General features: G+C 46.6%; 1 protein-coding gene across 1 annotated transcript in view; it reads right to left on the bottom strand.

The window, feature by feature from the left end:
• Window positions 1-9,702: 9,702 nt before the first annotated feature.
• The window catches only part of LOC147120181 (nmrA-like family domain-containing protein 1), a 125,925-nt gene continuing 120,321 nt past the window's right edge, over window positions 9,703-15,306 (bottom strand). Inside the window, exon 5 of the mRNA XM_085985743.1 lies at window positions 9,703-9,948. Within this exon, the coding sequence (XP_085841869.1) occupies window positions 9,769-9,948 (180 nt within the window). The 3' untranslated portion in view covers window positions 9,703-9,768. The remainder of the gene's footprint in view (window positions 9,949-15,306) is intronic.

The following is a 15,306-nucleotide window of genomic DNA, read 5'->3' on the forward strand; positions in this document are numbered from 1 at the left end:
GGGCTCCTCTCAAAGCACTTACACTTCTCCCCCATTGCCGCCCCCCCTCAGTCAGTGCCCCAGGTGGCTCCTCGGATCGCGATGGCCAAGTCTGTCCCTGCACAGTCGCAGGAGGAGCAGACTTTGGCGGGGCCATCACAGGCTCCAAACCCAGAGAACATCCGCCAAAAGTGTCTATGCAGTCGCAGCAGGGAATTGAGCAGGCTGCCTCTACCTCTGCTAAAGCCACAAGGGTAGCACTTCGTAGAAACACGCGTAAGAGAAAGATGAAACACAAGTAGATGCACATGGGTAAACACTTGGGTGTTTTAAGTTTCCGTTACTGTGACGTCACAGATAAAAATATTTATTTTCACCACTTTCCAAAATTATGTGCAACTTTGGAAATGACTTAGTGAGTTGGAGGGAATGGTGAGACAAAACGTTACTCCAGCAATGGTGGTCAGTGTGAAAGGAATGGCTTGGTCATTGTAGGGATGCTTTATGGTATTGCTGCGGGCTGGTGCCAACCTGGTACAGTATGTGGCAGCCATGTGGGTGTAATGCCTGAAGTTAAGTAAATCTGGCCATGATGAGGCCATCCCTGGCCTCCGGGCAGCAATGTGCTTGGGTGCTGGTGGGATCTGGACTGCAGGTTCCTCCAGCTCCTGCTCCACCTCCTCGTCTTCCAGCTGATGCTCCTCCTGCTCCTCCTCCTCCTCTGAAGAGGCTGTATGCTCAGAGCCTTGCTCCTCATGCAGCGCTAATCCTCGCTGCTGTGCTATGTTGTGCTGGGCGCAGCAGATGACGACGATTCTTGATGCCCTGGCTGGTGTGTACTGACGGGCTCCTCCAGATCTGTCAAGGCATCTGAAGTGCATTTTCAGCATACCTATTGTCTGCTCTATGACACACCTGATGGAATGTGGCTTTCATTATATCTCTCCTGGGCCTCAGTACTTGGCCTACTCAAGGGTGTCACGAGCCACATCTTTGGTGGATAGCCCTTGTTTCCAAGCAGTCAGCCGGAAAGTCTGTTTGGAGCTGGGGGAGGGTGGACTGGCACAGGACGAAAGAGTCATGGCAGTTGCATGATGATCTTCCTATGGTTGCAGACCAGCTGCATATTGAGGGAGTGGAAGCCCTTGCAGTTGACAAAGACTCCTGGGTGATGACAAGGTATCCTGATGGCCACATGTGTGCAGTTGATGATGCCCTGCACCCGTGGGAAGCCAGCCAGAGCAGCAAAGGCCAGCACCCTCTCAGTAACATTGACTTCATCAGTGGCAACGTTGATATAATTGGCTAACTTGTCAAAGAGGGCAGCTGTGACCTGTGTGATGCATCTGTGGGCGGCCAACTACGCAAATGTCTGCTGCAGATCACTGGAAAGAGCCTGAGGTGAAGATGTTGAGGGCGCTGGTGACTTTGACAGCCACTGGTAAGGCATGTCCACCCATTCCTCTGGGCTGCAGGTCTTGCTCCAGCAATCTGCACATGTCTGCGATGACCTGGCGCGATAGCCTGAGCCTCCTTTGGCACTGCTGCTCCGTCATGTTGAGGAAGCTCATCCTCTGCCTGTATATCCTGTGCTGGGGATATCACCTCTGGCACGGTGCAGCCCTGTGCTAATGCCCTCTGTCCTGTGCAGCATCAGGTGGTTGAGGAGAAGATTGGTGGTGTTGTTATTGGTGCTGCTGGTGTTGGGGCTCATCGTGGTCCGATTCAGAGGACCAAGGTGAGACAGTATAAACGGCACCCATGCTTATGTAATAGATGGCAGGTCAAGTAGAGATGACAGAAGCAAGCTGTCAATGGTGTGATAGGTGGTACCAATGAGTTGACAATGGATCCTGACTTTGCTGGAAAGACATGCACCTCTAGAAAGCTAAATCTGTGCTGACAATGAACTGAGCAACAGATTCTGCCTTACAAAAGTGACCAGTTGTCAGGTGGGAGTTTTTATTGTACTTTCCATGCTGTGCACTAATGAGCTGGATCAATGGCCACTCAACTTCCACCTCAGGCTCACAGACGTGGTTCCTGAGCTGTGTGATTCCCATGGTCATCCAGGGAAATTTGAAAGGTAGGGTTAAAAAGAGGTTTAAGGGTCTGACAAGTACCTAATAATCAGCCGCCTCCACCATTCGGGTCGCTGCCACGCTGGCAAACGTGCCTGAGGGAAACAGAGGCCAGTGTCGGGAGGAGCAGAGAGTGGCAGTACAGTGAGTACTTAAACTCACTTTTGCAGGCTTTTTTACAGAGGCCAGTGTCAGGAAGAGCAGAGAGCGACAGTACAGTACTTAACCTCACTTTCGCGGGCTTTTTTACAGAGGCCAGTGTCAGGAAGAGCAGAGAGCGGCAGTACAGTACTTAAACTCACTTTCGCAGGCTTTTTACACAGGTCAGTGTTATAAATCTCATCATTCATCAAGAAACTACTCATGAAATAACGCTGGACAGCCAGCTGGTGGCGCCGTCCAAGGAGTATAAATACTCGGGCGTCGGCCCCAGCTAGCCAGGGACATTTTGTAAGACAAGGAACTGGTGAAGTACAATTAGACCTCCATGTTCTGAAACAAGTTGATGAAAGACTTGCTTTATGCTCAAACCAAGTGCATAGTGAGTTTTATTATGTCAGTCAGTATTTATACTATATCGTTTGACAGTTAAGGTTAATAGTTTATAAAGTTTAGAAGGTCTTAATTTTTGTGGTTATAGTTTCTAAGGTCTCTGTTGTGTATCGGGGAGTGCTAGTAACCAAGGGCCCTTGAGTATATCATTTAATTGTAGTGTAATTAGTGGTTTTGATTTGATTTAAATTAATTAAAGGGTAAGTCATGGCAGGACAGCTCGGCCCCGTGGCATGCTCCTCCTGCGCTATGTGGGAAATCAGGGACACTTCCTGTGTCCCTGACGACCATGTGTGCGGGAAATGTATCCAGCTGCAGCTACTGACAGACCGCATTGTGGTGCTGGAGCTGCGAATGGATACATACTGGAGCATTCGCAATGCTGAGGACATCGTGGATAGCACATTTAGAGAGTTGGTCACACCGCAGGTTAAGGCTGCACAGGCAGGAAGGGAATGGGTGACCACCAGGCAGAGTAGTAGGCATAGGCAGGTAGTGCAGGGGTCGCCTGTGGCCATCCCCCTCTCAAACAGATATACCACTTTGGATATTGTTGAGGGAGATGGCTTATCGGGGGAAGGCAGCAGCAGCCAACATCCTGGCACAATGGGTGGTTCTGCTGCACAGGACAAGAGGAAAAAGACTGGGAGAGCTATAGCGACAGGGGATTCTATTGTAATGGGAACAGATAGGCGTTTCTGCGGCCACAAATGAGACACCCTGGTGCAAGGGTCAAGGATGTCTCGGGGTGGCTGCAGGGCATTCTGGAAGGGGAGGGTGAACAACCAGTTGTCATGGTGCATATAGGTACCAACAATATAGGTAAAAAACAGGATGAGGTCCTAAAAGCTGAATATAGGGAGTTAGGAGGTAAATTAAACAATAGGACTTCAAAGGTAGTAATCTCAGGATTGCTACCAGTGCCATGTGCTAGTCAGAGTAGAAATAGAAGGATATTTCAGATGAATACATGGCTAGAGGAATGGTGCAAGGGGGAGGGATTCAAATTCCTGGGACATTGGAACTGGTTCTGGGGAAGGTGGGACCAATACAAACTAGACGGTTTGCACTTGGGCGGGACTGGGACTGATGTCCTAGGGGGAGTGTTTGCTAGTGCTGTTGGGGAGAGTTTAAACTAAAATGGCAGGGGGTTGGGAACCTGTGCAGGGAGACAGAGGAAAGGGAAGCAAGGATAGAAACAAAAGACAGGAAGGAGAAAAGCAAAATTGGAAGGCAGAGCAATCAAGGGTGTAAATCAAACAGGGCTACAGTAAATAATAATTCTAAAAGGTCTAAGAGTGTTAAAAAAAAACAAGCCTGAAGGCTTTGTGTCTTAATGCAAGGAGCATTCGTAATAAGGTGGATGAATTAGCTGTGCAAATAGATGTAAATGGATATGATGTAATTGGAATTATGGAGACATGGCTCCAGGGTGACCAAGGCTGGGAATTCAACATCAGGAATTCAATATTCAGGAAGGACAGGCAAAAAGGAAAAGGAGATGGGGTAGCATTGCTGGTTAAAGAGATTAACACAATAGTAAGGAAGGATATTAGCTCTGATGATGTGGAATCTGTATGGGTAGAGCTGAGAAATACCAAGGGGAAGAAAACATTAGTGGGAGTTGTATACAGACCCCCAAACAGTAATGCTGAGGTTGGGGATGGCATTAAATGGGAAATTAGAGACGCGTGCAATAAGGGCACAGCAGTTATCATGGGTGACTTTAATCTACATATAGGTTGGGCTAACCAAATTAGTAACAATACTGTGGAGGAGGAATTCCTAGAGTGTATACGGGATGGTATCCTGGACCAATATGTCGAGGAACCAACTAGAGGTCAAGCCATCTTAGACTGGGTATTATGTAATGAGAAAGGATTAATTAGCAATCTTGTGCGAGGCCCCTTGGGGAGGAGCGATCATAATATGATAGAATTCTTCATTAAGATGGAGAGTGAAGTAGTTGACTCAGAGACTTGGGTCCTGAATTTAAATAAAGGAAACTACGATGGTATGAGGTGCGAGTTGGCTAGGATGGATTGGGGAACGTTACTTAAAGGGTTGATGGAGGATAGGCAATGGCAAACATTTAAAGATCACATGGATGAACTACAGAATTTGTTCATCCCTGTTTGACATAAAAATAAAACAAAATTGGTGACTCAACCGTGGTTAACAAGGGAAGTTAGGGATAGCATAAGATCCAAGGAGATGACATATAAATTGGCCAGAAAAAGCAACGAAACTGAGGATTGGGAGCAGTTTAGGATTCAGCAAAGGAGGACAAAGGGATTATTTAAGAGGGGGAAATTAGAATATGAGAGTAAGCTTGCAGGGAACATAAAAACTGACTGTAAAATCTTCTATAGATATGCGAAGAGAAAAAGATTGGTGAAGTCAAGCGTAGGTCACTTGCAGTCAGAATCAGGGGAATTTATAATGGGGAACAAAGAAATGGCAGACCAATTAAATACATACTTTGGTCCTGTCTTCACAAAGGAGGACACAAATAACCTTCCAGAGATTTCAGGGGACATAGGGTCTAATGAGAGGGAGGAACTGAAAGAAATCAGTATTTGTAGGGAAATGGTGTTAGGGAAATTGACGGGATTGAAGGCCGATAAATCCCCAGGGCCTGATAATCTACATCCTAGGGTACTTAAGGAAGTGGCCCTAGAAATGGTAGATGCATTGCTGGTCATCTTCCAAAATTCTATAGACTCTGGAATAGTTCCCGTGGATTGGAGGGTAGCTAATGTAACCCCACTATTGGAAAAGGGTGGTAGAGAGAAAACGAAGACCGGTAAGCCTGACATCGGTAGTGGGGAAAATGCTAGAGTCCATTATAAAAGATGTAATAGCAGAGCACTTGGAAAACAGCGACAGGATCGGACAAAGTCAACATGGATTTACAAAAGCTAAATCATGCTTGACTAATCTACTGGAATTTTTTGAGGATGTAACTGGTAAATAGATAAGGGAGAACCAGTGGATGTGGTGTATTTGGACTTTCAGAAGGCTTTCGATAAGGTCCAGCATAAGAGATTGGCATGCAAAGTTATAGCACATGCGATTGGGGGTAAGGTACTGACTTGGATAGGGAACTGGTTGGCAGACAGGAAGCAAAGAGTTGGAATAAACGGGTCTTTTTCCCGAGTGGCAGGCAGTGACTAGTGGGGTACTGCAGGGATCGGTGCTACGACCCCAGCTATTCACAATATATATTAATGATCTAGACGAGGGAACTAGATGTAATATCTCCAAGTTTGCAGATGACACAAAGCTGGGTGGACATGTGTGCTGTGAGGAGGATGCAGAGAAACTCCAGTATGATTTGGACAGGTTGGGTGATTGGGCAGATGCATGATAATGTGGATAAATGCGAGGTTATCCACTTTGGTGGCAAAAACAGGAAGGCAGATTATTATCTGAACGGCAATAGATTGGGAAAAGGGGAAGTGCAACGAGACCTGTGTGTCCTTGTGCACCAGTCGCTGAAGGTACGCATGCAGGTGCAGCAGGCGGTTAAGAAGGCAAATGGTATGTTGGCCTTCATAGCAAGTGGATTCGAGTACAGGAGCAAGGATGTCTTGCTGCAGTTGTACAGGGCCTTGGTGAGACCACACCTTGAGTATTGTGTGCAGTTTTGGTTGCCTTATCTGAGGAAGGATGTTCTTGCCATGGAGGGAGTGCAGCGAAGATTCACCAGACTGATACCTGGGATGGCAGGAATGACGTATGAAGAGAGATTGACTCGATTAGGCTTATATTCGCTGGAGTTTAGAAGAATGAGAGGGGATCTCATTGAAACTTATAAAATTCCGGAAGGACTAGACAGACTAGATGCAGGAAGGATGTTCCCGATGGTGGGGGAGTTCAGAACCAGGGGTCACAATCTAAAGATAAGCGGTAAGCCATTTAGGACTGAGATGAGGAGGAATTTCTTCACCCAGAGTGTGGTGAACCTGTAGAATTCTCTACCACAGAAGGCAGTTGAGGCCAACTTATTAAATATATTCAAGGAGTTAGATATATTTCTTAAGGCTAAAGGGATCAAGGGATATGGGGAGAAAGCAGGGACAGGGTACTGAATTTGGATGATCAGCCATGATCTCATTAAATGGCGGAGCAGGCTCGAGGGGCCGAATGTCCTACTCCTGCTCCTATCTTCTACGTTTCTATGAAAGGCGCGTGGGGAAGGCGCGTGAGGGAAAGGCGCGAGGGAAAGGCGTGTGTGGGAAAGGCGCGTGGGGGAAAGGCGCGTGGAGGAAAGATGCGCGGGGGCGGCATGACGGCGGCTTACCAACCCGCTTCAAGTTATTTCAAACTTCCCTCCTGACCGACCTCCATTTGTGCCCGTCCGGACCCCAGAAAATTCCAGCTAATGTCCCCAAAACATTCTACTGAAGGAGGCACTACATTCAGTGTTGTCAGATATACTATTATAGAATAATTCATAAACCAGTGAAAGATAGAGATTAATGGGTGACTACAAATGATAATAACCTGACTTCCTCATCTGAACTCCAAGATTAGACTTGAAACCATTCTTTGGTATTTATTGTATTTGATTCCAGCAGGCACACACAAACACCAGTGGGGCTGCTCACAGTAAGTTTATAAAATATGGTCAGTTTTCCCTGTCTCTACAACAACAACTAGCATTTATATAGCACCTTTAATGTAGTAAAAGGTCCCAAGGCGTTTGGCTTTGATTTTTACTAAGGGGTGGTGGTACGGGCCGAGAGGAGGAATCCCCATGGGGAGCTCAATGTGAGGGCCAGGCCATTTTAACTCCAGAGCCTCACTTAAATATTTCAGCACCGTCTCCCGCTAGGAATTGACAGGACTGATGTAAGGACCGGCGAGCGGGAGTTCGGGTTGGGAGCTTTAGGACCCCAGGGACTCAAAGGAACAGTCCTTGGCATAAAGTTAGCGACGGACAAGGGCTTTAGCAGCGTGCAGAGGGAGAAGCAAGGCCAGGCTGGGGAGGCCCCAGGGCTCCTGCTCCTCCTAGCCCAGAAGTTCTCAGAAAAGTTACTTTGGAAAACTTATTTTGGCCTCTGCTGGCCAGTCGGCGCCTCCCACCGTCGTTTGGCTTTTGCACGTGCGGACCTCCCCAAGGCTCCATGGTAAAATCACATCGGGTCATGGCTGTAACGGGAGCCTCGGCCGACTTGAAAGTCTTGACTTGAAGATAAAATGGCGCCGAGTGGGAATGGAGTGACCTCAGGCTGGTAAGTATACTCAGTCTAATCTTAACCCCTCCCATGTACCATTCTCGCTGGGCGAGGAGGGGCAAGGCCTTTGTGTCTCAGATATGTCTTGTATTTCTTTGATCTTTCTTATTATGCCTCCTATTGCCTCATGTTAATATCATTTCTGCCATTTAACCATCTCCTATTTTCCACGTGCACTTTACAGGCCATTCTATTTCTTTTCCTCCATGTGTGCGATTGTAGGTTCTGTCTTCCCTTCTCTTTGCTCTGTTCCTTTTTAAATACCATTCATCTGTAATATCTTCCAGTTCTGATCCAGACCTGAAACGTTAACTTGTCTGTTTCTCTCACCACAGATGTTGCCTGACCGGCTGAGTATTGCCAGCACTTTTTGGATTTTTTTGTTTCAGATTTCCAGCCAGCATCTACGGTATTTTGCTTTTTGTTCAAGTGCTGACAATGTTAATGTTGAAATTCTAATCTGAAATGTTTATGTAACAGTTATACATTGTAAAAGTTAATATAAAGGCATTGTAAAATCACAACACAGGAAAGATGCATAATTAAACATATTCAACAATTTGCATTTATAAGACGCTTCAAAGAGGCATGAAGAAAAAATGGACACTGAGCCGAGAAGAGGTGACCAAAAGCTTGGTCAATGGGGTGGGATTTAAGCAAGATCCTAAAGGAGGAAAGGGAGTCAATCTCCAGTGAATCTGCAGGGCTGTTACTTCTCAGCTTAATGAGTATTGAGAAAAACGCTTGTCTGATACGACACGGAGAATAATGCTTGTCTGATACTAGAGTGAGAATAATGCTTGTCTGATACCACACGGAGAATAATGCTTGTCTGATTCTAGTGAAAATAATGACTTGCAATTATATAGCACTTTTCACAACCACTGGACATCCCAAAGAGCTTTACAGCCAATGAAGCGCTTTAGAAGTGCTGTCACTGTTGTAATGTAGGCGCCAGTTTATACACAGCAAGCTCTCACAAACAGCAATGTGATAATGACCAGATCATCTGTTTTAGTGATATTAATTGAGGGATAAATATTGGTCAGGACACCGGGGAAAACTCCCCATATCTTCTTCGATATAGTGCCATAGGATCTTTTACGTCCACCTGAGAGAGCAGACAGGGCCTCGGTTTAACGTCTCATCTGAAAGACAGTACCATCTGACAGTGCAGCACTCCCTCAGTCCTGTACTGGGAGTGTCAGTCTAGATTTTTGTGCTCAAGTCTCTGGAGTGGGACTTGAATCCACAACCTTCTGACTCAGAGGCGAGGGTGCTACTCACTGAGCCACGGCTGATACTCACTGAGCCACGGCTGATACTCACTGAGCCACGGCTGATACTCACTGAGCCACGGCTGATACTCACTGAGCCACGGCTGATACCCACTGAGCCACGGCTGATACTCACTGAGCCACGGCTGATACTCACTGAGCCACGGCTGATACTCACTGAGCCACGGCTGATACTCACTGAGCCACGGCTGATACCCACTGAGCCACGGCTGATACTCACTGAGCCACGGCTGATACTCACTGAGCCACGGCTGATACTCACTGAGCCACGGCTGATACTCACTGAGCCACGGCTGATACCCACTGAGCCACGGCTGATACTCACTGAGCCACGGCTGATACTCACTGAGCCACGGCTGATACCCACTGAGCCACGGCTGATACTCACTGAGCCACGGCTGATACTCACTGAGCCACGGCTGATACTCACTGAGCCACGGCTGATACTCACTGAGCCACGGCTGATACTCACTGAGCCATGGCTGATACTCACTGAGCCATGGCTGATACTATAATGCTTGTCTGATACTAGTGTGAAATAGCTGTCAGTTGTTTTTACCAAGCGGTTTATTTAAATTCTATTTAATCCACGTTAAAAAACATATTATTTGATGTTCAGTCATTCATGAAGGCATTCTTGTTTTCTGACATCCACTCTTCAAAGGATTTCGCCTTAGGATTTAACATTAACGTTAGATCCTTGTTGCGATCAGGTTGTTTCATATAAAACTGGAACATTTTGGCAAGTTCTTGCGCTCCTGGAAAATTCAGTTTCTCATAATCTTTGGCCGATATCTGAAATAATAATGGAAATTTGTTACCTCTATTCAAATCCATGCATGTACTCCCATCCAAGAAATGCTGTGCTGTACTTACAACTGATGTTAAATTAATACTGCACAACCCTGGATTTGAGTAAATAAGACAAAGAACCTGTCACTAACGGAAACAAATTGCATTTATAAACTGGCCAAAAACAAGATTGTGTTTTAATAAAACAATTACATTTATGTCAAATATGTTTTTTTTAGAAAAATCAATCAATGCTTGAATGTCCTGTGATTCAATAGGATATTATAAAGCAGCTCTTCAAGTCTTCATGGCGACACGCGTACCCCAGTTACATAGCAGATCTGTTGATGAAATCCAGTCTTGTACCTGAAGCAGGACTGCATCAAACTACTGGCTGGGGAGTCCAGAACCAGGGGTCACAGTCTCAGAATAAGGGGTCGGCCATTTAGGACTGAGATGAGGAGAAATTTCTTCATTCAGAGGGTGGTGAATCTTTGGAATTCTCTACCCCAGAGGGCTGTGAAGGCTCAGTCGTTGAGTATATTCAAGACAGAGATCGAAAGATTTTTGAATATTAAGGGAATCAAGGGATATGGGGATAGTGCAGGAAAGTGGAGATGAGGTAGAAGATCTGCCATGATCTTATTGAATGGCAGAGCAGGTGCGAAGGGCCAAATGACCTACTCCTGCTCCTATTTCTTATGTTCTTATGTACACATGCTCTGGGTTACACAACTGAGCAATCAGCAGCTATTTGAATCAAACTGTTTACATGAGTGTGGTTCCAATTACACAATTTCTTCTTCTTAGGCAGTCCCTCGGAACCGAGGATGACTTGTTTCCACATTAAAAATGAGTTCTCAGGTGACTGACGAGTCCAATGTGCGACCTACAGTCTCTGTCACAGGTGGGGCAGACGGTGGTTGAAGGGGCGGGTGGGTGGGGTGCTTGGGTTGACGTGTGCTCCTTCCACTGTTTGCTCTTGGCTTCTGCTTGCTCCCGGCGAAGAGACTCAAGGTGTTTGGTGCCTTTCTGGATGCTTCTCCTCCACTTTGTGTGGTCTTGGGCCAGGGATTCCCAGGTGTTGGTGGGGATGTTACACTTTTTCAAGGAGGCTTTGAGGGTGTCCTTGAAGCATTTCCTCTGTCCACCTGGGGCTCTCTTGCCGTGTCGGAGCTCCCAGTAGAGCGCTTGTTTTGGGAGTCTCATATCAGGCATGCGGACAATGTGACCCGTCCATCGGAGCTGATTGAGCGTGATTAAAGCTTGAATGCTGGGGATGTTGGCCTGAGCGAGAACACTGACGTTGATGCGCCTATCCTGTCTATGGATTTGCAGGATCTTGCGGAGGCAGCATTGGTGGTACCTCTCCAGTGCTTTGAGGTGCCTGCTGTACAGGCTGTCGAATTACAGTATGTAGACGACGCTTGCATCTGCGCACACTCGGAGGTTGAACTCCAAACCACTGTTAACACCTTCACCGAAGCGTACGAGAGCATGGGCCTTACACTAAACATCCGTAAGACAAAGGTCCTCTACCAACCTGCCCCCGCCACACAGTACTGCCCCCCGATTATCAAAATCCATGACACGGCCTTGGACAACGTGGACCACTTTCCATACCTCGGGAGCCTACTGTCAACAAGGGCAGACGTTGACGACGAAGTCCAATACCGCCTTCAGTGTGCCAGTGCAGCCTTCGGTCACCTGAGGAGGGGAGTGTTTGAAGATCAGGACCTCAAAGCCAGCACCAGGCTCATGGTCTACAGAGCAGTAGTGATACCCGCCCTCCTCTATGCCTCAGAGACATGGACTATGTATTACACAATTTACGGTTGGTTTGAAGGAGCAAGGTTGCACAGATAAAGTGTCTTGCTGGACTCTGCCATATGATGATACACAGAAGTGGTGCAGCGATACAGTCGATAGTACAATGATGTTGGTGCCACATTAACCTAGCTGCTTTTGTGTTAACAGGTTCAAAGCTTCAAATGTGGCAGAAGCTGGATCAATTTATACCCCACATAACTTATGAGGCTGTTTCCAACACCAAGCATGCTGTCAGAGACAACACTGCAGTGCAAAGGGTAGCAATGCCAGCAAGAGCAGTGAAAATTTCCTTGGGAGGCAGTTCCAATCCCTACTTTCAGAGGCAAACTGCTATTAGCAGCAATGGTAAATGAACTCTGGACAGACAGACAATGCAGTTTACACATTGCTGGCCTTGATACAGGGCATTGATGTTCTAAAACTATACCCCAAGAAGTGGTAACATGTGGGTCAAAGTCCAGAATTCCTCACATAGATCCTGCCAGAAGTACGAGAGAAGCAGGTAGTGAGTGCTGGGTATTTCTGGAGAGGGTGCAGAGAAGATTCACAAGGATGATACCAGAAATGCGAGATTATACCTATCAGGAAAGGATGAACAGGCTGGGTCTCTTTTCTCTTGAAAAGAGAAGGCTGAGGGGTGACCTAATAGAGGCCTTTAAAATTATGAAAGGTTTTGACAGAGTAGACAGAGAGAGTGTTTCCACTTGTGTGGAAGAGCAAAACTAGAGGCCATCAATGTAAGATAGTCACCAAGAAATCAAATAGGGAATTCAGAAGCAACTTCTTTACCCAGAGAGTGGTGAGAATGTGGAACTCGCTACCATAGGGAGTAGTTGAGGCGAATAGTATAGACACATTTAAGGGGAAGCTAGATAAGCATATGAGGGAGAAGGGAATAGAGGGTTAAGCTGATAGAGTTAGATGAGGAAGGATGGGAGAAGGCTTGAGTGGAGTATAAATGCCGGCACTGACTGGTTGGGCCAAATGGCCTGTTTCTGTGTCGTATATTCTATATAATGCTATGTAAAAATCAGATGGACCTATCAGCAACAATCCAGGCACTGTATCAGGATAAGACTACGGCAATCTCAGCCAAGTCAACCCTACAAAGTCCTCCTTACTAACATCTGGGAGCTGGTGCCCAAGTTGGCAGAGCTGTCCCACAGACTAGTCAAACCTGACATAGTCGTACTTACAGAATTATATCTATCAGCCAACACTCCGGACTCCTTCAGCACTTTCCTTGGGTTGGTCCTGTCCCACCAGCAGTCTCAAGGCTTCAGATCAAGCAAGGTCAAGGAAACTTTCTGCTGATCATCACCTATCAACACCCACCCCCCTCAATTGATGAATCAATACTCCTCCAGGTTGAACATCACTTGGAGGAAAGTCTGAGATAAGGAAGAGCACAGAATGTGTTGCGGGTGGGGATTTAATGTCTACCGAGTGGTTCGGTAATGCCATCACTGACCATGAAGGACATAGCTACCAGACTGGACCTGCGTCAGGTGATGAAGGAACCAATACAAGGAAGTAACTTACTTGACCTCGCTCTCACAACTCTACCTATTGCAGCAATGTCTGTCCTGAAAGTATTGATAGTCCTTGAGAAGACAAACTCTTGTCTCCACTGTGAGGACATCCTCCATGTGTAACAGCCCAAAATTGGGGACCAGTGAGGCACTGTGGATCATCATCATCAGCAGAATTGTATACCAACAGCAGCAGGTGTAGACAGAGTTAAGCGGTCCCACAATCAACAAGTCAGAACAAAGCTCTGTTGGCCGACCAAATCGAGTCAAGAATAGTGGTGGACAGCCAGACAACTAACAGGAGAAGAAGGCTCTATGAACATTCTCATCCTCAACCATGGTGGAGCCCAGCACGTGAAGATAAGAGTCAAGGCTGAAGTGTTTGCAAGCATCTTCAGCCAAGAGTGGATTATCCTAAGGGGCCTCCTCCAGAGATCCTCACCATTATAGGTAACCAATGTCCAACTATTTGGTTCATTCCACATGGAATTAAGAAGCAACTGAGTGCACTGGACACAGCAAAGGTTATGGGTCCTGACAACTTCCGGCTATAATGCTGAAGACCTGTGCACCAGAGCTAGCCACTCCCCTAGCCAAGCTGTTCCAGTGCAGCTATGATATCCGACAATATGAAAGATTACCTAGGAATGTCCTACCCACAAAAAACTGGATAAATGTAACCTAGCCAATAACTACCCTCCTCTCAGTCATCAGTAAAGTGATGGAAGGAGTCATCAATAGCGCCATCTAGCAACATCTACTCACCATAACCTGCTCGCCAACACTCAGATTAGGTTCCACTTTGCATAGCTTTGATCCACACATGGATACAACAGCGGAATACCAGAGGACAGACGAGAGTAGCTGCCCTTGACATTCAATTAAGTATGGCACCAAGGAGCCCTAGCAAAATTAACCTCAATGGGGGGTCAAAGCAAAGACCCTCCAGTGGTTGGAATCATAGCTGACAATAAGGAAGATCATTGTGATTGTTGAAGGCCAGTCATTACAGTCCCAGGATATCACTGCAGGTGTTCTTCAGAGACGCATCTTTAACTGCTTCATGAATGATCTTCACGCTGTCATAATGTCAGGAGTGGGGCTGTTCACTGACGATTATACACTGTTCAGCTCCATTCACAACTCCTCAGATAATGAAGCTGCCCATGCCACCCTACAGTAGAACCTGGATAATGTCTAGGCTTGGACTGACAAGTGGCAGGTGGCATTCGCACCACACAAAAAGACTTGCATTTATATAGCGCCGTTCACGACCACTGGACATCCCAAAGCGCTTTACAGCCAATGAAGTACTTTTGAAGTGTAGTCACTGTTGTAATGTAGGAATCACGGTAGCCAATTTGCGCACAGCAAGCTCCCAAAAACAACAATGTGATAATGACCAATCTGTTTTTGTGATGTTGATTGAGGGATAAATATTGGCCAGGACACCAGGGATAGCTCCACTGCTCTTCTTCGAAATAGTGCTATGGGATCTTTTATATCCACCTTAGAGAACAGACGGGGCATCGGTTTAACATCTCATCCAAAAGACTGCACCTTCGACAGTGCAGCACTCCCTCAGCACTGCACTGGAGTGTCAGCTTAGATTTTTGTGCTCAAGCCTCTGGAGTGGGACTTGAACCCACAACTTTCTGACTCAGAGGCGAGGGTGCTACCAACTGAGCCACAGCTGACAAAGTATCCAGTGTCAGGTAATGACCATTTCAAACAAGAGCAAGTCCAGCCATCTCCCTTTGACCATCAATGGCATCACCATCACCGAGCATCAACACCATGGCTCCAAAAGCAGGGTAGAAGCTGGATACTTTGTGACAAGTAGTTCACTTCCTGACCTCTCACAGCCTATCCACCATCTACGAGATTCAAGTCAGAAATATGGTGGAATACTCAACACTTGCCTGGATGGGTACAGTCATACAACATTCGAGGTACTTGACACCATTTAGGACAGAGCAGGTTCACTTGATTTGTGCCC

This window comes from Somniosus microcephalus, chromosome 4, assembly GCF_052327205.1.
Source record: "Somniosus microcephalus isolate GS21.2 chromosome 4, FLI_Smic_1.0, whole genome shotgun sequence".
In the NCBI taxonomy this organism is placed as follows: domain Eukaryota; kingdom Metazoa; phylum Chordata; class Chondrichthyes; order Squaliformes; family Somniosidae; genus Somniosus; species Somniosus microcephalus.